At 36.3% G+C, this 24,175-nt stretch overlaps 6 protein-coding genes across 10 annotated transcripts; 2 read left to right on the plus strand and 4 right to left on the minus strand.

Annotated features, from left to right (window-relative positions):
* Positions 1–1,491: 1,491 nt before the first annotated feature.
* On the plus strand, positions 1,492–2,112 carry LOC110918387 (histone H2AX-like). Its single transcript, XM_022162719.2, has one exon. The coding sequence runs from the start codon at positions 1,553–1,555 to the stop codon at positions 1,979–1,981; it is 429 nt and encodes a 142-aa protein (XP_022018411.1). The 5' UTR covers positions 1,492–1,552; the 3' UTR covers positions 1,982–2,112.
* Positions 2,113–2,978: 866 nt separating this feature from the next.
* On the minus strand, positions 2,979–4,442 carry LOC110920120 (F-box protein At5g07610-like). Its single transcript, XM_022164355.2, has one exon. It carries the CDS (start codon positions 4,232–4,234, stop codon positions 3,251–3,253), a length of 984 nt encoding a protein of 327 aa, XP_022020047.1. The 5' UTR covers positions 4,235–4,442; the 3' UTR covers positions 2,979–3,250.
* Positions 4,443–7,196: 2,754 nt separating this feature from the next.
* Positions 7,197–10,094, minus strand: LOC110918385 (F-box protein At5g07610). Its single transcript, XM_022162716.2, has 3 exons — positions 7,886–10,094; positions 7,671–7,769; positions 7,197–7,566 (listed from the first exon to the last, which is right to left on the minus strand). The coding sequence occupies exon 1, from the start codon at positions 9,801–9,803 to the stop codon at positions 8,676–8,678; it is 1,128 nt and encodes a 375-aa protein (XP_022018408.1). The 5' UTR covers positions 9,804–10,094; the 3' UTR covers positions 7,197–7,566; positions 7,671–7,769; positions 7,886–8,675.
* A 5,148-nt stretch (positions 10,095–15,242) lies between these two features.
* LOC110918384 lies at positions 15,243–17,163 on the minus strand. Of its 4 annotated transcripts, none has more exons than XM_022162715.2 (3): positions 16,986–17,163; positions 15,622–16,586; positions 15,243–15,490 (listed from the first exon to the last, which is right to left on the minus strand). In XM_022162715.2, the coding sequence occupies exon 2, from the start codon at positions 16,446–16,448 to the stop codon at positions 15,648–15,650; it is 801 nt and encodes a 266-aa protein (XP_022018407.1). In that variant the 5' UTR covers positions 16,449–16,586; positions 16,986–17,163; the 3' UTR covers positions 15,243–15,490; positions 15,622–15,647. The 4 variants fall into 4 exon arrangements, with proteins under 4 accessions (XP_022018407.1, XP_035840833.1, XP_022018406.1 ...); XM_035984940.1 differs by having other exon boundaries at positions 15,637–16,558; positions 16,986–17,162; XM_022162714.2 differs by having other exon boundaries at positions 15,637–16,580; positions 16,986–17,162.
* A 2,462-nt stretch (positions 17,164–19,625) lies between these two features.
* Positions 19,626–20,256, plus strand: LOC110920119 (basic leucine zipper 23). Its single transcript, XM_022164354.2, has one exon. It carries the CDS (start codon positions 19,720–19,722, stop codon positions 20,113–20,115), a length of 396 nt encoding a protein of 131 aa, XP_022020046.2. The 5' UTR covers positions 19,626–19,719; the 3' UTR covers positions 20,116–20,256.
* A 727-nt stretch (positions 20,257–20,983) lies between these two features.
* LOC110918383 (protein IQ-DOMAIN 14) lies at positions 20,984–23,812 on the minus strand. Of its 2 annotated transcripts, XM_035984941.1 has the most exons (6): positions 23,653–23,803; positions 23,478–23,611; positions 23,172–23,399; positions 22,443–22,649; positions 22,238–22,369; positions 20,984–21,733 (listed from the first exon to the last, which is right to left on the minus strand). In XM_035984941.1, the coding sequence occupies exons 2-6, from the start codon at positions 23,547–23,549 to the stop codon at positions 21,158–21,160; spliced, it is 1,215 nt and encodes a 404-aa protein (XP_035840834.1). In that variant the 5' UTR covers positions 23,550–23,611; positions 23,653–23,803; the 3' UTR covers positions 20,984–21,157. The 2 variants fall into 2 exon arrangements, with proteins under 2 accessions (XP_035840834.1, XP_022018404.1); XM_022162712.2 differs by having other exon boundaries at positions 23,478–23,812.
* Between the last annotated feature and the right edge of the window lie 363 nt (positions 23,813–24,175).

Raw genomic sequence — 24,175 nt, forward strand, 5'->3', positions numbered from 1 at the left:
ACTGTTTGTTTCTTCAAGTGTGGTGAGGAGGGTGGTGGCAGGTGGTAATGGTGTCGGGGTAAGTGGTGGTGGTGGTGGTAGGTGTTAATGGTGAGTTGTGCTAATGGTACGTCACCGGAATAAGTAATGGTGAGTTGTGACTTGTTTTTTTTATTTTTTAAAGGGAGGGGTAAACAAGTAGTTTCAGATGGACTTAACGGAGAAAATTAACGAACATCCACTCTATGTAATATCCGAGTAACAACTCGTCAAACCACAGGGAGCACCGGTGTAATTTTCAAAAGTTCGGGGAATATAGATGTTATTTTACTAAACCATAGGGACTATCCGGACATTTTGCTCTTTTATTAATTAGTAAGGGTGTTTTGGTCATTTCACACCCACTTAACAACAAAAGTTAACCCCCATCCATGCCAGGGACTATCTGAGAACGAAATTGCAAAAGTTTGGGACTATAACTATAATTTTGGAAAGTTAGGGACTAAGGGTGAAAAATGGGCAAACCACAAAGAATATCTGAACATTTTTCACACTATTTCTACCAATGTTTTAAAAACCGGTTTTTAAATCAAACCGGATTAGGCTAAAAAATGGTTCAACCAGTTGAACTAAGTTATACCGAGCGGTTCAACCGGGTTGACTAGTTAACTCTATAATTTCATAAATTACAACATTAACTCAAAATTTAATCAAAAAATGCATGATTACATATTAAAAGATGATTCAAAAGTAAATCTATAATAAAAAATCCAAAAGATATTCGAAAATCATTCAATTTTCAACCAACTCTTTTAAATGAAAGTGTACGATATGTTTAAGGCATTTGAGTGTTGAATACATCAACTTCACGCTTGCATAAAACATAAAATTCACTATTATCGCCATCCTTATCAATTAGAGGATAACTATTTTCGTTTCATACAATATTAAATAAGAATTTTTAGTTACGAATAATCATAATCTATAAAAATTACGTAAGATAAGTAACATATATAATAAAAATAAGTAACAACCCAAACTAAAATAACCATGGCAGGTACCGGTATTACGTTTCAAACCGGTATACCGGATTATACCGCCGATACAAATCTTATGTCGTTTCACTTATGTAACGAGGTGTTTCGTACCGAATTTACATCTGAAAACGGTAACACCGGTATAACCGGCCGGTATTTACCGGTTTTTAAAACATTGATTACTACAACTAATAGCTTCCAGTCAGGAGCTACTTTCGCCAAACATACCGGAATATATTTAGAGTAAAAGTATGTGAAAAAATTTGAATGACACCCACTTTAAATTATCCCGCGGAAAATAATGGAATGTATAGAGTGAAGGTATGTGAAAAAACTCTGAATGACACCCACTTTAAATTATCCCGCGGAAAAACAATTAGAAAAATCCAAGCGCCACGCTGGCAATCCCCGTGAGTCCAAGCGCACCAATCAAAATCAAACCCTTCTCACTATAAATACAAAACCAAAGCACCTTCTGTACATAACAACTCCAAACTACATACATTTTCTCCAAATTGAAATTAGGGTTTGCAAAAATGGCTGGAAAATCCGATGCAGAAGTGAAGAAAGGCGGTAGAGGAAAACCGAAGGCTTCAAAGTCTGTTTCAAGATCGTCTAAAGCCGGCCTTCAGTTCCCCGTCGGTAGAATCGCTAGATTCCTCAAGGCTGGACGGTATGCCCAACGTGTCGGTGCCGGAGCTCCGGTGTACCTGGCGGCCGTTCTCGAGTATCTGGCGGCTGAGGTGTTGGAGTTGGCTGGAAATGCAGCGAGGGACAACAAGAAGAGCAGAGTAGGTCCAAGGCACATACAATTAGCGGTGAGGAACGATGAAGAATTGAGTAAACTGTTGAAATCTGTGACTATTGCTAATGGTGGTGTTCTGCCCAACATTCATTCCACTTTGCTTCCCAAGAAAGCAGGCAAGGATAAGGGGGATATCGGCTCTGCTTCTCAAGAGTTTTAAGTTTAATATCGTTTCATGTATGATACAGAACAGTGTTTGGCTTTTGGAATACAGTCTCGCTTTTGTTTGCCTCAACATCTAACTAAAGGTGTTACGTGTTTAAACCAATAACTAAAGATCGTTTAGATCCATCTCAAGGGACTTAACATTTAGTTAATATTTGTTTGTAACTCATTATGAACATTAAATGTTATAAACTTTTCGGGAGTTGTCAACACCATGAATGTGTTTTCTTCTTCTTCACCCTCTAACCACATCGATAACGTCAAGTGCACAATAACCGTACCCAGATACTACCATCTTTGGGAGAGCACCCGGATGTTCATGAAGACGGGTTTAATCGCATGGAAAGATTCGATAGAAATCTTTTATTTCTCTGTATAAGAGTAGTAGATTTGAATCTGAAACAACTCAACCAACTCCCCACCACACTCTAAAGAACGAATACAAAAGGACCCTCTCTTTGATGATACGCCAGACCCATAAAACGGGTAGATTTATGGACTTTGAGACAAGAAAGAACGAATACAAACAAGCTTGTAGTGTTTGAGAAATTGTTGTTAGTGTGTTGCCAAATTATATATTTACGTCGTGGAAAGGAAGCAAGATATGGGCCAGTTAAAAAAGCCCCTTCTCTCAGTTTCAAACGAAAATTTGAAGGAAACTTAGTTTCAAATCGGTTTTTGTGTCCAAACTGGTTCGGGTTATGTCGAAGATGGTCAACACCAGTTTTTGACTAACTAGGTTCGGCTTAAACTTATTTTTTCAAGGGGGATATGATCGGTCTGTTTGAAGCTAGTTCGAGTTTGAAACTTGTTTTGAGCAGGTTCATCTTAAGGGTGTTACAGCATGGTTTCAACCCTATGGGTTGGGTCCCGACAGGCATCAACCAACCTGATTAAAGTAATTTAGATTATCCTTATAAAACTATTTATTTTTACTTGTAAATAATCAAGTAACACTGTAACAGTTTTGATAAAAAAAATTACAAGGAAAATTAGATACCAGTTCTAACATTCAATCCATAATGCCTTTGCAAAACATACATGCACAAACACAAACTAACATGAGCCACATTCAGGATCCAGTTAAGCCACATTTTAATGAAGAAAAATATACAAAAACATAAAACTATCTTCTAGAAATACGCTAAAGTTTCAATATAACGATGGGCAAACGGGTCCTTTCTAAAGGCGTAGTCGATGACATCAGACATCTGCCTAAAACTCTTGTCATGAACATTATATCTTATCAGCTTCCAGGAAATTCTCAGCACAATGAACATATCTTCTTCTTTTCACCTCTAACTACATCAACAACATTAAAATCATAAGGCGAACGGGCCATCTCCGGAAAGGCACCCCAAAGTTCATGGAGCTGTAGTTGATACTTGACAAACCACCCCGAATGATCACTCAACATCTCATACACGTTCTGGTGTAAGCTAGTTCCCTTAGGATCAACACCCACTGTTAAATGTAAATGACCTCTAGATTCCCCAAAGTACATTGTCATAGTATTAAAAGACGTCATATCCACCGGCAACGGCAATGTTTGCACCTGTTCAGCCTCGATATTAAAGTAGAAGTGATTGTGATACCAGGGAGCCCAGTGAATAGCTCCATTCCAGTAAACTCCCTTTTTGAAGAAGGACCAGTGAGTATCTAAAGTTACGGCACAAATTTTCCATTCCCCTGTATCAGATGAGTAGATTTGAAACTGGAACAAAGGCATACCAGGCTGAAGCCGACGAATACAAACAAGTTTGTAGTGAGGACAATCTGTTTGATGAAATGCCAGACCCATAAAACAGGTGGTGTTACGAACTTTATAACCGCCCGGGACCGATGGGATGATTGCGAATTGTTTAGTGGTGGGATTAAATACATAATACTTACGAGCACCTATGCTCCCTTGTTCGCTACAGCAAAGGAGTAATCCATTACAAGATTGCACAATTCTGATACCACGAGGATCGGGGAAAAAATCGAGACTGCGAAAAGGGGGAGTGCCTCTGTTTTGAACATCAAACGGGACGTATACATTGCCAGCAAATATACCAGGAGATTTTGAAATCTTATCATACCTGTGGGTGAAATGTGTGTGACTCAAAAGCAAACGCCAGTGTGTGGATACCGATTTGAAGCGAAGGATGGAGGTGACAGGTAGCCGGAGAAGGATCTCGGTTAAAAGGTCATCGTTTGAACCAATAACTGCTCCGGAGTGAGTCGATTGCTGATCGGAATCCTCCATGGATGCTTTTGAGAAGCTGGCATCGAGGTTTTTTTTTTTTTTTTTTTTTTTTTGGGTCGGTTCAACATTTTTTTTGAGTGATTTCAAGAGTGTTGAACAAAATGTGTGTCTTCTTGATTTTGCATCAACGTTAGGGTTTCCATAGTGAGCAGTTCGTGGAGTGAACTGTGAATAGAAGAAAGTGGGCCGAGCCGATGAAAGGCCTCGAAATTTTATTTGTAGCCCCTTTAAAAGATTTAATACTTATAACAATTGAAGAAACACGTGTCTCGTCCAAAAAAAAAGTTACTCTTCTTTCGTTTTCGTCTAAATAGCGATGATGATCCTACAAAACAAGGTTAATCTTCTTTCGTTCTCGTTTAAATCTGGAGGTGAGGTTCTCTGTTTATAGCTAAGGTGATTTGTGAAGAAGATGGGTTGACGGACCTTGGGCTGGATTGAATCCTATGCCCTCAAGTTCTTCAAGTCAGGATTCATGGATAAGCCTTCAGCTAAGAGAAGGAGAAATGCTATAAGTCAAAGTCAACTTCGTTCACCACTACGTTGTTTCACCCCTGAAAGCTAAGATGTGGAATAGCGCTAGCTAACAAGCAAACGAGTGAATCTTGCGTAAGTGAACGGAAGCATGTTCGAGCTAAGCAAGTATCTGAGGTCGACAACAAGGAATATCCCTCCTGTCTCCTCTGCCACGACCGTTAGTGATTCCAGGCGAGAGGGTAGCTGGCGCATGTTGAATGGATCGACGTGTCCCGACAATTGTCCTTGTTGTCTAGTCTGTCATCAGGAGTTAAGTGGAGATCATGAAGCAGTGGCCGACATAAGTTGATTGGTGTCACGTATTTGTCCTTGTGTACTTCTTGTCTCCTGCACGATTGCTCATCATCCAACATGATCAGATACAACCTGTTGAGCACCTATTGGCCCACTATCTTGCCACTCGTACATTCTGTACTGTCCTATGTTGCCTTGCGCTTTTTGTCCCTGTGCGCGGCCCGGAGCTTGCCCGTGTAGCTGGCACAAGTTCAAGGAAGCTAGGTCGTTTGCCAAAGGAACTAACTGTCAGAAATGGTTCTATCTTGGTCTTGACCTCGGGCGCAACTTGGGGCAAACCCTTGTAGTCGGCACAAGGTCGAGGAAGTCAAGGCTTTGGTTTATTTTGGGTATGGTTTCGCGCACAACATGAGACTAACTCATTTGATCGGCTCAGGATTTGGGACCATTCCCCTTAATGTTATTGTTTTCTACGAACCATATACCACTTCCAAAAGATATTTTCACTCACCTCTTTATGTTGTAGGCTACCAACCCTTTAGTATGAAATCGCAAATTGAAGCCATCCTGCTCATATTTATGTAGAGCGCCAAGTTTAGTTAGTTTGGTTTCACATAAAGGTTAATGTTAGTATTCAACAAGAGTAAACTGCAATTTAAGTCCCTTTGGTTTACATGAATCAGCACGTTGATCTCTTAAATACTTTTTTTTTTTGCCTCCTAGGTCTCTGTGGTTTACAATTTCTTGCACTACAAGTCCTTCAATGAAACAACTGCTAAATATTCGTTGCTTAAAATAATTTTATCTTTTTAATTATGTAAATAAATCTCTATCGCCCCCTTAAAAGTTCGGTTATGTCTAACGATTACCCCTTAAAAAAAGATTTTTGGACCCGACACTGACCAGAGATGATTGTTGTATATTATTTTTTATATACAAATGTTGTTTTGAATTGTGAAGGTAGTAGACCAAAATAAAGAAATGTACTGTTCACAACTTTTTATATTATTTCATTGTTCACAAGTTTTTGTATTGTTTCATTGTGCTACATGTACGGTAGTAGGATGAGTATAAAACTAGTTCCATTTATTTTTAACTCTTCCCTTCAATTATCAGAATATGTATTGAAGGTCGTTGGATCCTGTAAAAAGACATTTTTCGTGAGAAGTGTGAGAAGACATAAGAATTGATATGTAGACATCATGTTTTGGACTTAGACATGATGTTTTGGGTTGTTTTGGCAAGAAAAACACCAAACATAACAATTTAATACACAATGCAATGAATTCTAGGCTTAAAACATAAAACACCATGCCAAAAACGTGAAGTAGTGTGTTTTAAGTGTTAAGCAGTGTGTTTTAGTTGTGTTTTAAATTTCACGCCCATATTACGTTGCATTGTGTTTTAAATTGTTATGTTTGGTGTTTTTCTTGCCAAAACAACCCAAAACATCATGCCTATGTCCAAAACATGATGCCTACATGTCAATTCTTATGCCTTCTCACACTTCTCACGAAAAGGGTCATTTTTACAGGAACCTCACTTGAAGAACATATATAGTTCAGCCATCATGGTGTATTTAGTTTAACAAATAAAAAGTAGAGTAAACTGTCAAAATGGTCCCTGAGGTTTGGTCACTTAGTCCAAAACTCAAACCTTTGTAATCTGGGTCCATGTGGTTTCAATTTTATTGTCATTTTGGTCCAAAATTAAAATCAACTCAGATTTTGAAGTTATATAGTTTTTTTTAGTCTTTTTACTCCCTTTTAATAAAGGACAAAATGGTATTTTAACGTTTTATTATAACAAATTAAAAAAATCTGACCATTTTGCTATTCATTAAAAAGGAGGAAAAAGACAAAAAAGCTAGATGTTAACTGAAAAATCTGACCAAATTGTACTTTTGGATGAAAATGACAACAAAATTGAAACTATAGGGACCCATATTCAAAAGGTTAGTTTTGGACTAAAGTGTCCAAAGTGACCAAACCTCAGGGACCATTTTAGCAGTTCACTCTAACAAAGTAAAAAAAAAAAAAAAAACTCTTTAAATAAGAATCCCAAACACCCCTCAGGTTTGCCCACTTTTTATTTCAAACCCTTTGGGGGATGATGCAGAACAAAGATCTTTATAATTCTCATCCATAATCTATACCATATGAGCTCACCCATTAGAAATGAAAATGGATCACAACCATTGAATTTCTTTTGTTTTTTGTTTCCACCAAGCTCTAGAAATGTCAACAACTTATGACCATTACAATCAACAATGTCAAAATTAACCACCAACTTTCTCAATTCAATGTAAAATTGTGAACCCCAAATTAAGTAACTCAAAACAAGTTATTTGAAAAACCAAAGAAACGTACGTTGTGCTTGTTCACTACCTTAATGTTTGGCGTCTCTTGGAATGTCAAGATCCTTAAAGAGCTTCAAGAAATGTAAGGGGCTGTCGACTCCAACTCCCATTGCATTTAGCCCGTTATCTACATACAACACCGCCCCTGTAATGGCTGAAGCCAATGGCGATGCCAGAAAAGCAGCAGCATTTCCCACTTCCTCTGTTTCAATAAATTAATTTCCATCATTTTAAAACAAAACAATTGGATAAAGTGATCAGCTGACATTCATTATATTTGAGTTGCTTAATGAGATTCACACTGACCTGCTGATAATTCCTTTTGCAGTGGTGCATTCTCTAATGAATAATCAATAATCATATAAATAAAACCGAACGCCTTGGCAGCATGACTTCTTAGTGGTCCTGGTATATTTTTACTAAAAATTAATACAACAATACCAAATTTGTAACATTTAAGGTTTGTTAGTATAAACACACACACACACACATATGATAATGATTCTAAAATAACATGTTACCATAAAGTTGCTAGCCAGATAAACTTCTAAGCACAGCGGCAAAGCCTCCTCATATGCTGATGGGACCATCACAAGAAAGCATCGACAGTCTTCGTGTATATAAACATGCACCCGTATTCAAATTTCTAGGTGCATCCTCAGCCACCTCAGCAGGTTGAATGCTTGCAAGACACGATCCTTTACATTTCATATACTTTTGCATAACTCCACATTCTTTAATAAATCCAAATTTACTCGCCACACATGACTGCCCAACCGATTTACAAACAGAATCACACGATTCCCCTTGTTTACCAACCACAACATTAATACCAATCAACCGAACCACTATTCGTGTATTATTAATGCCAACCAAATTGTTGGATGGCGGTGCAATATAATGATGGAATTCACTCAATTAAGCGTTTTCATGAACTACACTCTCGGAATTATGCTGGCATCTTCCCAAATGAAATACAATATCCATATGAATTGTAGCATTGTGAGACAAGATTGCAGCCTTTACAAACAGTTTTAAACAAGTAATTTAAATTATCCATATAAAACTATCTATTTTACTTGTGAATAATCAAGTAACATTGTAACAGTTTAGATAAAAAAAAGTATAAAGAAAACTAGATAGTGCATATTGTTGTATAAAGATCAATAATCAGACAACCAGTTCTAATATTCAATCCATAATTTCTTTGCAAAACATATATGCACAACAGACAAACTAAACTAACAGGAGCTACATTCAGGATCCAATTCAGCCACACTTTAATGCAGAAAAATATATAGATATAGTCTTTTAGAAAGGAGATAAAGATTCGGTATAACGATGGGCGATTGCGTACTTTCTAGAGGCTTGGTCCGTGAAATCACACATCTGCTTAAAACTCTTGCCATGAACATTATACCTTGTCAATGTCCCATGAGTTCTCAGCACGATGAATGTATCTTCTTCTTTTACACCTCTAACCACATCAACGACATCAAAATCAAAAGGGGAACGAGTCATCTCCGGAAAAGCACCCCAAATTTCATGGAGCTGTAGTTGATACTTGACAAACCACCCTGAAAGATCGCCCAACATTTCATACACGTTCAGGTGTAAACCGGTTTCATCAGAATCAACAAGCACTGTTAAATGTAAATGACCTCTAGATTCCCCAAAGTACATTGCCAACGTTTGAAATATAGTCATCTCCACTGGCGAGGGCAATGTTTGCAACTGTTCGGCGTCGATTTTAAAGTACAAGTGATTGCGATAAGACGGAGGCCAGTGAATAGCTCCATTCCAGTAAACTCCCATCTCGAAATCGGGGCAATCCGTACGGAAAGTTACAGGACAAATCCTCCATTCCCTGGTATCAGACGAGTAGATTTGAATCTGAAACAACTCCACATCATCATCAGACGCTAATTCACGAATACAAACAAGTTTGTAGTGAACACAATCTGTTCGATGAAATGCCAGACCCATAAAACGGATTGTTTTACGGACTCCATAACCTCCGGGGAGACAGGGGACGATTGCAAATTGTTTAGTGGTGGGATTAAACACATAATACTTACGAGTATCTATGCTCCCTCGATAGGTACAGCAAAGGAGTAATCCATTACAAGATTGAACAATTCTGATACCGCGAGGATCGGGGTAGAAATAGAGACTACGAAAACGGGGAGTGGTTGGGTTTTCAACATCATACGGAACATATATAGTGTCATTAGTAAAAAAACCAGGAGATTTTGAAATCTTATCATACCTGTGGGTGAAATGTGTGTGACGCAAGTGCAAACGCCAGTGCTTAGAAACAGATTTGAAGCGAAGGATGGAGGTAACAGGGAGCCGGAGAAGGATCTCGGTTAAAAGGTCATCGTTGGAACCTATCAAAGCTCCAGACTGAGTTGGTTGATGATCGGAATCCTCCTCCATATGACTCCGAGAAGCAGGTTTTAGGGTTGGATATGAAATCGGTTTCAAGAGAGAAACAGAGTATAGAACTGGAATTGGTTATCGGGTCATTTGAATCGGGTTTGAGTTTCAAACCGTTTTGACTGGTTCGGGTCGTTTTTGACCGGATTCAAGCCGGTTTCATGATCTGAGCGGGTTACAAGATGGTTTCAAGTTTCAACCTGTGGGTTGGGTCCAAACCGGCTTCGACCAACCTGGTTTCAGACATGCGGATGAGCTTGGAGTTTGCGTTCAAAGGCTAAAAGGGGTGAATAAACTTAGTGAAGAAAAATGAATAAGAACTCTCATCTGCTCTATCTTGTTGTTCAGTTTTGTTATTTCAGGTTAATTTTAAAAAATACATCAGTTTCTTACCTGGCATACTAGAAATGTATCAGTTCAGTCCAAAAATTAAAACAAGAGTTAAATGAAGGGTGTTATTGTCAATTCATATATATTTTATTTTCACCTTATTTTACGAATTGACAATAATATCCTTTATTTAACTTATCTGACTTAACTGAGTTTTAATTTTTGAACTGAAGTGACACGTTTCTAGTATGTCAGGGGGGACACTGGTGCATTTTTTAAAATTGGTTTGAAATGATAAAAGTGAACAAAACACGGGGACGAAAATGGCAGTCAACTCAATGAATAAATTATACAAATGTATAACAAGATAATAATGCCCCTAATTAAATGTTCAAAAATGAATGAGATTAAAGAAGTGGATGAATTTCGCAAAATTTGGAAAGCTCGATGAAGGTAATGTTAGAAAAAAACCTTTTAGATGAAAGGGACGAAACTGATCAAATTAGAGGGACGAAAATGATAGTACAAATAACTTCATTTAATTATTTTGAGTAAACTGCCATTTTGGTCCCTGTGGTTTGGACATTTTTGTCATTTTCGTCCAAATCTCAAACCTTTTAAATCTGGGTCCCTGTGGTTTCATCTTTATTGTCATTTTAGTCCAAAATTCAAAAACCCCTTTTTTTGACTGTTCCAAAAAGTTTGAGATTTGGACTAAAATGGCAATAAAAGTGAAACCACGGGGACCAAAATGGCAGTTTACTCTTAATTTTGGACTAAAATGGCAATAAAAGCGAAACCACAGGGACCTAGATTTAAAAAGTTTGAGATTTGGACTAAAATGGCAAAAGTGCCCAAACCACAGAGACCAAAATGACAGTTTACTCAATTATTTTGTTATTGGTTTCGGTTTACTTTATTTGTGTTCTAAGTTTCGAAGACATAAGCTTTTCTTTTAACTAGCTATTGACAAATGCTTATTATTAAGGGGTAACTTTGTAGAATAGTAACCAAGTTTTAAAAGTGTTCCAATTAGATCACTGAAGTTTCAAAAGTGTTCCAATCAGGTCACTCAACATTCATTTTTCATTAAAATTAAGGGTTTTTTCATCCATTTCATAAGTAACCATGGTGATGTCATTTTTTGTTTCTTTTTTCTCTTTTATTTGATGCTAACTTTGAGTGATGATGTGAATTGTAACTTGTTTTTTTAATTTTTAATGTAATTAAAGTGTTTTTATTTTTAATAAATATAATTTCATATATTAAAATAATCCGACCCCAACATCTTATTCTTCATTTTTTTCTTGACACCTAGAAAAAAGGACATGACTCGATTTGAATGTTAAGTTATCTAATTGGGACAAAAACGATACGAGTGACCTAATTAGAACACTTTTGAAACTTGGTTACTATTCTGTGACATATTCCCTATTATTAAAGATTGTTATGCTTTTCTTTAAACCAGTTATTGGCACAGAGTTATTGACAAAGTCATATCACCCATCATTATTTATGATTCATCACATTTGCAGGTATTTAGAGCATTACCTGAATGTGTTAGTTATATTATAAGAAATAGTTGTGAGTGGAGTAGAGAGAAATTGTTAATTGTTTATCTGTAAATATATGAAAAACATTGTTCACTGTTTATAATTTTTTTAATATTTTTTAAAGTGGTTGTGAGTGGAAAAAAAAGAAAATGTAATGATAAAGGTATAAAATAATATTATTTAATTGAAAATGAGATAGACAACGTAGTGGTTTTTAGTGTACTTATATGGATATTTATAAAGATTCTATTGTGAATGATCTTATAATTCTATTAGGTTATAGACACGTGTAACACCCCGAAAATTTTGAATCAAATCACAGCTGCAGTTTAATCTTTTGAAAACATGTCAGCTTTCGCTGATAAATAAAATTAACCGACTCTTTTAAAAATCATTTGATACATATTATGATTACCCGTAGTCTTTTGGGATAGATTCTAGTCACCAGTTTTACATGCTTGTCAATACAGCTGGGTACCAGAAATCTATGCTGGTATGTGATGATGGTACATACCACCTTTAATACAACGTCTTCTGGGAGTATGCCTACTACACTGCACGTATTTTATATGGCCATTCCTAGTTGATGAGTCAGGACGCCCGGACACGGTACCATTACCCGCAGTGTTTAATATTGTTCAAGCAATACAGATTAAACCGGATTCTTATATTTATGAAAGCATTTGCCCATTTATATAATACCCGTTCCAAGCGGCTAATGCCATAACCCAAGTTTTCAAATAAAAATAGGCTATGAATATTTACCTTTGCTTTGCAAATATTCTGTTCAAATAAGTTCTCTGAAGCAAATCTGTATTTCAGGTTGTTTATCCTAGGCACGATTATCTGGAACTCTATAGTCTAGAGTAAAACAGATATAAATATCCGTTAGAATGTTCACGAGTCTTTTTGTAAGTTATATTACTTGACTCACTACTTAGAATATTATTTGGTTTCGCTATATTAAGCGTTGACCGGATAGAATGTGGTTTATACCCTTTCCGAGTGCAAGACCTCGTTAAATATGAGTTATTTAACCAAACATTCTGATTTTGAAAGATTTTGAAAGATTTAAACCCAATTCGACTAGTTTATATAATATATATAATAAACTAGTCATTTGCGTAAACGCGACATCAGATGGTCGAAATGGTCTATGATTTCCTAAGCTGGCTTTTATTTCGGATCCTACCTTGTGGGACTTGTATTGAACGAAGTATGATCTTATTTAATAAATTTCAAATCTTTTTTGATTATTACTTTATAAATCTATCTTCCGCTGCATATTGTGAAACCGTTATCAATCGTCACGTATAAACCCACCGACCGGGCCCACCTGAAATCCGGGGGGGGGGGGTTACAACACGTGTATTACACGTGGTTGTACAATAGAAACGATATAATTATATAATATGTAAAAAAGGTTTCTTATAACTGATGTATTTTTATTTACCATATGACAGTTCACACAACTAACTTGAATTTATCACAAAAACCGGTCTATATAATCAATAACACTGAAATACTATGGTAGCTTGTTTATTAAACGCATTGACCCGTATGATTAAATGTGTCGTGTTTGGGTTAACATTTTAATCCATTTATCCAAACATATTGACCAACCTAAACAAGTGGATGTTTACAACTCAATTACTACATGTCAACCGATTTGACAGAGATTAGATGAATGAGTTAAATATGTGATGATGATGATGACACGTGTCCAATCTGACACCACTAAATTTTACACATTTGGGGTCGTTTGGTTCGCAAAATCCTATGGAATTAGAATGGAATTGGAATTAATTCCATTGAAATTTAGTGTTTGGTTAGCACATGATGGAAGTGTAATTTGAATATATTTCAATATTTATTGGAATGTGAGAATCATTCACTACTCCAATGGAATTTCAACTTTCCAATGGAATGTTAACAAATTACCAAAAATAACATACATTTCATCATTTTCATTCTCTAATTTATCTAATTACATATTTACCAACCAAACACAATACAAATTTTGATTGGAATTAATTCCAATTCTTTTCAAAATTCTAATTCATTCCAAAAAAAATTCTATGAATCAAACAACCCCTCTATGACTCTATGTCAGTAGAAATTCACAACATAGCGCCATCAATTGCGTGATAACTGACAATAAGTCCACGGACCGGTCGAACCTTTTACTCATGTATCCACGGTCTAGCTTTTGGTTAATATAACATTTCTCTAAACAGACAATTGCAACGATCTGAGACTTGTTCCTTGTTCAACGTTAATGCTCTATAATCTAGAACACAACAACTTGTAACTAAAACTATTTATCTGTTCCAATATAAAGCTATTTATATAACAGTTTAGGTAAATATTATTTTAAACAGTTTAGAAAGTGCATATTGTTGTATAAATCAATAACTAGATATACTGGAGCCGGAGCAATTATGGGTGTAACTCGATAATGAAGGTGGATAAAGACTTTTTACGAAATTGGGGATCAATGTAAACAGCAACATCTCAAGCACTGTGGGTGCAGATACGAAACTAAGGCTGTTCACGAGCCGAACCGAACCGATCAGACCTTTGCTCGTGCTCGGTTCGTTTACAAACCGATCCGAACTGAACCGAGCGTTTTTTCAACCGAGCCAAAGTCGGGCGGGCGTCTTTCGATCCGAGCATTTTTCGAACGAACGTCGAGCGAGTATCGAGCGTCGCCGAATAAAAAAGGAAAGTGACGATGGGAGTACTAGTTATTAGAATAAAGTGCAATTTTCGTCCCTGATGTTTCGTCCAATAGAACATAAGTAAAAATTTAACAAATAACAAGGAATACAAAAACACTCAACTAGTTCTATCGAGATTAACTAAGCGGGAAGATAATTCGTCGACCGATTGAAACATACCCTTGTTCTATCGGAAGTTTGAAAATTAATGAATCGATTGAAGCAAAACCCTCACGAGTTTGCGCCTTGGCGAGTAACGATGGAGAAATGAATAACGATGGCCAATGGGGGGTTTTGATTAGGGTCTTGCACTTCAGAATCAAATGGCAAATGGCGGGTTGAGACTTGAGTATTGATCGACGCTTCACATTTTAGTATTTGAAATTTTTACTCAATTACTCAAATGGACATTTAAGTATTGGATAATGGACTGATTATTGGTATTAGATTTCAATTCTAATTACTTAAATGAACTCTATTTGGATGTTGGAGCAAACATTGTTAACGTTGGTCTTTAGTCATTTCATTTAAAATGATACACACACAAACACAAATATATATATGTATATATATATTAAAAAACAAATCGAGCCAACCGAGCCGAACCGAACTGAGCAGAACTTTGCTCGTGCTCGGTTCGTTTACAAACCGAACCGATCCGAACCGAGCATTTTTTTAATCGAGCTTAATCGAACGAGCAAATTCCGAGCGAGCATCGAACGAGCAACGAGCGCCGAGCAATTTGAACAGCCCTATACGAAACTGTTGAAGAACTACTATAGAAATTGGCGAATGTTTTGGCTTAAATAATTACTTTGTGTATCAGCCAAAATATAAATTCCCAAGTAAACGAATGAATTTCCATTTCTTGATAAACAAAGTTTTCAACAAACACAAAACTTCACTTAAAACTTCCAGTTTGATAATCAATTTAGTATATTATGACTTTACCCAACCTGATCTTGGTAAGTCCACATGCCTGATGCACAGCGTATTCATCTGTTATGTTCTTCTGGATAAAGCAAGCAGCTTCACAATTCAATGCAGCAAAAATCAAGGATCTCTAATAACCCGTCCAGCAGATCTGAATTAAAATACAAAACAAGTTACAGGCGAGACAATTTGATACAGATTAATCTTCCTCCAAGGGAGTGTTTGGATGTGTGTTTGGAAACAGGTTATGTGACACTAAATAATCAAAATCAAACATGTTACCGTAAAGTTGCTAACCCGATAAACTTTTAAGCACAAGGGCAAAGCCTCTTTGTATGCTGATGCGACCCATCACAAGAAAGCATTGACGGTCTTCGCGTGTATAAACATGCACCCGGGTTCAAATTTCTAGGTGCATCCTCAGCCACCTCAGCAGGTTGGTCAGCACCAATGCTCGCAAGACACGATCCTTTACATTTCATATACTTTTGCATCACTCCACATTCATTAATAAACACAAATTTACTCGCCACACACGACTGCCCAACCGACTTACAAACAGAATCACACGATTCCCCTTGTTTACCAACCATAACATTAATCCCGATTAACCGAACCTCTATCTGCGTATCACTAATTCCAACTGAATTATTGGATGGCGGTGCAAAACAATGATGAAATTCACTCAAATAAGCGTTTTCATGAACTACACTCTCGGAATTATGCCGACATCTTCCAGCACAGTAATCAAATAAACTTGAATAAGTCCCTGAAGTCACCGGTTTAGCTATCTTCACTTTTAACGCTTGATTTACATGCGTTCTTTCCGGATTCAAGCAGCATGAAACACAATACTCATACGAATTGCAGCATTGCGAGACGAGATTGCAGCCTTGACAGCTGTATTGGTCTCTTTTCACACGGCAGCAGTGTGATTTAGGATCAAGTGATAAGGCATCACATACGTAACCAGTATAATCGGTTATTAAATATCTTCCTTGAACCGTCGTTCTGCAGATTTGCGTTTCTTGAAAACTGATATCCTTTCTAATAGCAAACGTTGTCGAAGTCAACATCAAAATCAGCACCAATCTTAACTTGAAATCCATGTAATGATCAAACTCGGATTCTTGTCCTCACCACTATGATATTAGTATCTAAAGTTCCAACTGATCATTAGTCATTTAAAGCCAATCTGTCTAGAGCACGAACCCGTTTTCAAGCAATGCCCGGCTCACCGGCTGTCACTATGACAAGATTAAATAATAACTATTAATTAGGATCACAAGGTTATAAAATTGTTAACACTATTAAAAAGATTAACTTAAAAAAGGAAAGCATTATTAATAATTTAATATCGATATTTTGTTGTATATAACATATTGTAGATGATAGTTTCCATAATTATTCTACTTAACAGATGTTAAAAAGTTGATTATCATGAGCAATTAGTTTGAAATTCATGTCATTTAATCAGAAGTCAAAGACTCCTTCTGGGTACGAAACATATCAATCAAAATCCACGAAAAAAATCATAAATTGTAATGAAACCTAACCAAGAACCAATATTTGAGTCTTTCCAGTGCGATTTGAAATATAATAATCACAATAATACAAAATGAAATTGAAGAGAAAGGGGAGATTACCTGGGATTTAAGAACCCTAATTTCAATGCAGCAGTACAGATCTTGATTAAGAAGAATTACACAGGGTTTAATTTGGGGAAAACAAGATTGAGGGTTACAGGATACAATATCGATTTGGGATAAAATCGGGTATGAAATGTTGGCCCGTTACCGGTTTAAGGGTGATGAAATGTGGATCAGAATACTACATGGTAACCATTAGTAACTTTTTTTTATTGTTAAATAGTTAGACGTTGTTTTTTTTACCTTTTAATGGGGCTTTTGATGATTCAGACCTCTTATTAGTTCATCACTTAACGGTTCAGACTCTTTGTTTCATGAACAAATGTCTGAATAGTTCAGGCATTTGTCTTTGAATGGTTAAACAATATACTGAGTCTGAACGGTCAAGCATTATACTGGTTCTTAATGGTTCAGACCTCTTACTGGTTCAACACTTAATGGTGCAGATCTCTTAATGGTTTAACACTTGACCATTCAGAAGTTGGCAAACGGCCCCTTATACTTGGTTGGTTTATAGACGGATAGTGGGTTAGACAAGTTAACTTTTGACTTATGGGTTGAGTTTACTTGAGTACATGAAGATTTGAGGTGGGTCATGGTAAAAATTGTTCATGTTAATTTGATGAGTGTAGATTTTGATCCTTGTTATGAAAAGTTGAGTAGTTTAAATAGGGATAAAGTATGCAAAACTTTATCTGAATTTACAACAATTCTTACCATATGCGGTATATTATAAAATGTATATTTTACTTGCTATTGTATGTAGCACACCTTTTAGAACTCGTAAAATAATAATGTGACATCGGTTTATGACGATATGAAGCGTTAGATGGTGACATGACCCGGTATTACCATTGATCTTGCCTTAACGGTTGCATCCACTAGACCACTACCATTACTTGCGTGAAGGTCTTCACTCCCTACACTTCTATCTTTAACCATTGATGAATGTCACCCTCCCTCTCACGTTGTCCAACTCATCTACTCTCTTCACGTTACCACCCACCTTGTGAAGTCACCCTCTTCTCTATGTTCCAGTCATTTGTTATTTTTCGAATATCATTGGTGAATTCTCCTACCCTATTTGTTTGATTTAAAGTTGTTTTATTTTAAATTACCCAAGATTTGTTTTTTCTATGTCTTGACCACAAATAACTTTGTAAGTATGATACTTTTTTCATTATTGGAAGGTGTGTTATAAATGATGCCAAGTTGCACTAATGTTGCCTTCTATGGTTGTGATTAAGCCATAAAAGAGGTATGTTGGCATTCGTCGAAGGTGTCACAATCAGTAAGGTATGAAAATAGGCGCAAATGGTGATCGGGTCATGATGGCCTTCAACTTTAGTTTATGCAACATGTGTGGTTACTAGTTAGGATGATGGAGTCTAAGTGTAAAGTACTTTCGAAAAATAAATCCAAGTTGTTCAATAGATTTTAGTTGGTGAAAGTTTAAAACTTCATACTTTAACCTTGAAGGCTTGAATACAGGTTGGAATGGAGTAAGGGCAACAAACAAAATTACCTTTTAAGTAAATCATCATAGATCTTGGGAACCAACCCAAATCACTTTTTAGTACATCTTAGTAGACTTATGTTTCAAAGTGAATATCATATATATGTTTCAACTCAAAATTTCATGACAAGTTAACTGTAACTCGATTAGGTTTTAAATGATACAATAATGATAACTTTTTAATAACCAAGGAAAATGGAATTGTTATCGAGTGTCGTAGAGTTCAATATTTCTATGCTCAAACATGTGAATTGAGTTTCTATGTGTAAACAACAACGTTTTGAAATATAAGATGAAAGTTAAAGTTGTTTGATGAAAAAATGACATTGGACGGAAGCATGACATATGTTTTAGCAAGTGAAAAGACAATCAAAGAAAGAAAGTACCTATAAAAAATATGAACATGGTTTAACCAACGGTGTCATCGACCTAGGTCCACGAGTAGGCTTGCTTCTCATAATTCTCCAACAGGCTGTGTTAAACGAACCCAATATCTATGGTTTTTTACATAATCTACCACGTACTAAATCAATCACATCATCTTTCTACTTTAATTCATAGGGGCGCGTTAAGCATATAAGGCTATATGCTATCATTTCACGTCTTTTCACTCCACATCATAAAGTAACTGACACCTCACTGACATATGACCACCCCACTTTCCTTTACTTTCTTTCACTAACACCTTCACCCCCTTTCACGTCCTATCAAAATAATATTAAAATCTAACAAAGGAAAATCCTGATTGGTTGATTAAAGCAGGGCCCCATAAATAGATTCCTCCTCACGCCGTGAATCCGCTCCCCACCCTGCCCCTTCCGCTGGTGTTTCCCGCCCCTCCACGCCTGCCGGATGCCACATGGCATAGGGCGTTAGCCCATAGCAAGTGGCCTAAGGGGTACATTTAGCCTCACCCTTCTCCAACGTTTGGAAAGAACCTGCCTATTCGTACAATCCGATTATTTGTTTTTCTTTTTAAATCAAATTAAATATTGGTTTTGTAGAACTACAGAATAATGAGGTTTGACATTCTTCCAGACATTAACCACCTTTTGCCTCTATATTCTCTTAAGCATTACATTACTGGTGGCCTGGTGGGGGCATTTAGCATATCCTCCCTAAATCCACTGCTTTTTTGTTTTTTCTAGTGATGATTCCTGCTGAACATGTTCCCTGTTCATCAGGAACTGAAGCTTCAGTTTGAGTAGTGTGCCAATGAACATGGATCATGGAGGGGCACCATCAAAGCTTGAAGATTCGGTTATAGATGATTCAGTTAAGAACCGAAGAACATGCCCACACACTCACAAGTCTGCTCATGCTTCAGTGAAACTCCAGAGACCATCAGGAAACCGAGTGGCGGTTAGAAAGTACCGAGAGAAGAAGAAAGCACAAAACGCTTACTTAGAGCAAGAGGTTAAGAAACTGCGGCTTGTGAATCGAGCATTGATTCGAAAACTGCAGCTGCAGGCTGCTCTTGGAGCAGAAGCTGTGAGGCTTAGAAAGTTGTTGATGGATTTGAAATCTCGGATTGGTAACGAGCTGGGGGTTTCTCGAGTTTACAAGCAGAGCTGCAATGGTAGCTCTGACGGTTGCATCCGTAGTGACTGATCCATGGATACTCAGGTCTTAATATGGATATAAAACACTGGCCATTGGTGCATGTATGTAAAAATAAATTCACAATATTATTTCCATTTTTGTTTAATTGATTTGAAAGTTATTGTCTTGTTTTTTGAGTTATTAAGTAACTCTTTGGGGCTGTTTGTTTAACTCTTAATGAACCTCTTAATAGTTCAGACCTCTTATTGGTTCAGCACTTAATGGTTCAGACTGTTTGTTTAGCGAACAAATGTCTGAATGGTTTAGACATTTGCCTCTGAATGGTTAAGCATTATACTGAGTCTGAATGGTTAAGACATCTAATCTGAATTGGCCAAACATTTGCCTCTGAACGGTTAAGCATTATACTAGCTCTTAATGGTTCAGAAATCTTACTGGTTCAGCACTTAACCATTTAGAAGTTGCCAAACAGCCCCTTTGTTATGATTATTATTCTCCTTGATCATCTATGTTTGATCCAATTGTGAAGCTTGAGAATCTTTTATGCTGCTTGTTTCTAAGATGAAAGTATGTTTAATAATTTTCTAAAACTTAAATCGAGTCATTTACTAGAACGAATCGAAAGAGACCACATACCGATTAAGCTGACCGACAAACACTTTTTTTTTTTCCATTTCTTAAAAAATAGTAAGAAATGAATGTGTTAGTTACAAGTTACAACTTACAAATATGATTTAGGAGTTTGTATGCATTAGAAATCAACTCTGTGCTACCTTCAACATGTTAAACCCAAATGGTAAACTTTTTTAATTTGACCTGTTTGAGATAAAACATAAGCTAAATCGACCTACTCGTAAATGGGTCAAAAACATCACCTCCACTATATTCACATCGCCTTTTAACTTCAAGATTTATATGGGTAAGAAAATATTATCAACATAATCATGATAAATAATTTCACTGAAAATTATAACGAATGCAACAAAACAAGTCAAGAAAACCGTTACTAGTATGAAGTTTCACTTGGTCTACTTGCACACTAACAAGTGCAGGAAAGATTTACGATTTACGGATTACCTGGTATCATCAATCATCTCAAATGGTCATTTTGATCCCAATTTGGTACTGCAGATTCTGAATTAAAACTGAGATTTTTCGAACTCCGGTTTGGTTTCACATGACCCGGGCTCCCTTTTAGGCTCGGTGATCTTTGCGAAAACCCTGCACGCGCATTAGCGTTCCAAACCCGACTACTGCCAGCATCACTATTGATAGAAGATATAGGAGACAACAGCTTATGCTTATATGGAGAATTGCTTGCAGACCAAGTATCAACACTTAACGGTCTTAGCCTTGGTGAGCTCAACGATCTGGCTTTGGCTCGTGCGGATTCGGTTGCAGCCATGTAAGTAGGGAACATGGGTGAAGTTGAACCCAAATGTTCTTCTCCGATGGAACGTTGTTTTCTGTGACGGGTTGTTTTTGGGGGATAGTTTGAGCCATCTGTTAGCTTGAGATTTCTTAGTTTGACTTTTTGAATTTCGAAATCTTCTTTTTTTCCTAGATTTTGAAGATCTTCTCTTTTGGCTAGTTGGGTATCCACCCAATGTTCTAACCAGTACCTCCATTTCATATTTACTTTGCTTTGTTCGGATTCTGATGACATCTGAGAGAGAGACGAGGATTAGAAACGAAAAGTTGAATTCTTTTAGCTCTATTTGTTACTCGTAAAGAAGTCATGTTTGACTTTTGAGGTCAAACTGATTAGTCAAATGATTAATAGAACCATTTTCAATATGCACATTCTTTTGTTAATTTTTGATATAGATAGACCTTTACAACACTACTAATATTTAAAATTTGACTTTTGAGGTCAAACTAATTAGTAACGTTTAGAAATTTGACTTTTAAGGTCAAACCGATTCAAATATAAAACGGATTTCCACCCTAATTTTATCAAATGTATTTTTATAAGTACATTTTTAAAAATAAGTTTGTGTATTCATGGACCTTGATAATACAATTTCAAAGGAAGCCATAACAATCTTTAAAGTTTGACTTTTGATGGTCAAATTGATTAGTCAAATAAAACCAGTCCTTTAAATTTGAAATAATATTTTTTAACTCAAAAGTCAAAACATTTAATTATAAAGATGAAGTATAAACTTACTCTGTGGTTAAATGCATACTCTTTGATCCTTTCTCTCTTCAGAGCTGCTTCTCTTTTACTGCACCACATAGCTTCCTCCTCTTCCTTTGTTAAAATACTGCCGTCCCACCGCCTCTGACTGTTCATATCCATCTGTACGAATTCTTAAATGTTAACAACCAAAATATGTTAATAAAAATATTTGTTTAAAATGAAACCAACAAACCTTTATATCCTTTCCTCTACTTTCTTGATAGTTATTATGGAAATTGCAGTCTGCTACATGTACTCTCTTTGCACATGCTTGTGAGTGAATATTTACAACCGATTGCAACCGCATTAGAGTTGTGACCGCCTGGCGTCTAACTAAATGCCCACGAATTATAGCTTGTAGCTTCACTAGTCCCTTTAATGCCCTTAAAGCTTTTCTTGCCTACAACATCAGACAACAACCATTACTACATGTTTTGACTTTCAGGTCAAATTCTTAAACTTTAATGTTAAATCCTATAATACATTTCCTCTAGATATTTGACACGCTTGTTTCCAAAGTAGTATCAACTGTTTTGTTTCAGCTCTTAATGGCTCAGACCTCTTACTCGTTCAACACTTAATGGTTCAAACTGTTTGTTTCGCGAGCAGATGTCTTAATGCTTCAAGACATTTGCCTTTGAATGGTTAACCATTATACCGAGTCTGAATAGTTAAGACCTCTTATCTGAATTGGTCAGACATTATTCAGACCTCTTACTGGTTGAGTACTTACCCATTTAGAAGTTGCCAAACAGCTATGGTAATTTGCTTTTAACATTTGTATAAACTTGAATAATATCATATTATCTTAGATCTTGAAAGTTAATGATTTGACCATAAAAGTCAAAAGAGTGCTTAATGTGGATAGAAAGAAACACTTCAATTCTTACAAAAACTACAAATTTTGAGAGAAAACACATACAAGAAATCCCCGAAAAGCCGTTTGAATCTTGATGGCTGCACCATTTTCCCTTTCCTTAACACCAATCTTCCGACTCGATACGAGTTTCGATTCATCAGTTTCTTGACCCACAACACCACCATCAGGTTTCACCTTTGTTTCTGCTGATTGAGGCCTCTCTATTAGTGTAGATTGTGAAGTTAACCTCTTCAGTTTATGCCTCCCAAACACCCATCTTGTCCTCTTTTCCTAAAAGTAAAACCATACAACAATCTTATCATAATGTACAAGTAAACAAACATGAATGTAAACTAGTTTTAACCATACCTTTACTCTCTTTTCACATGTTTCTGAGATGAAGAACCTCTTGATTAGACTCAACCATCTTCTTCTTGCCATTTACTTATAAAAAAAATCAAAATTTCTTGATGACTGGATCTACATACCCTCAAAGTATGAGTGATTTAAGAAACTGCTGCAAGTTTGAGTAGTTTAAAAGATCTTCAAATGGGTTGTTGGGATTTGGGTGTACTTTAAATTCAGATACAGAGTTTGTTTAATGGAAGAGAGTTTACTACAAGTGAAGTAAGTTAAGTGGAGTGGATGAAGAATGTTTGCCAGAAAGAATCCCATGTTGCAAACTGCAAACTTCTGTTTTATATTCTTTGACTTGGTTATTGGAAACCAAAGTTAATATTGGATCGGGTAAAATGAGCGGGTCGGGTAATACTAATAGTCTATATAGTTCGATATGAACCGAGTAAGTTGGTTCCACCGGTGGAAATGGGACAACATATGGGAGTTAAGAGTTAAATTAAAGTACAAGATATACAAATTTTAGTCAAAAGTTTAGAGATTAGGACATATGATAAAGTTATTGGACTAGCTCAAAAGCTAGAGATCATAGGTTTAATAACACACAAATAGTAAATTATTTGGTGTAATTTAACGGTAAGTAACAGAAAGGTAATATTCGCTGTTAAAAAAAGACTTATGATATAAATTATAGCTTGTCCAACAGTGGT

Source organism: Helianthus annuus, chromosome 16 (assembly GCF_002127325.2).
Source record: "Helianthus annuus cultivar XRQ/B chromosome 16, HanXRQr2.0-SUNRISE, whole genome shotgun sequence".
Classification (NCBI taxonomy): domain Eukaryota; kingdom Viridiplantae; phylum Streptophyta; class Magnoliopsida; order Asterales; family Asteraceae; genus Helianthus; species Helianthus annuus.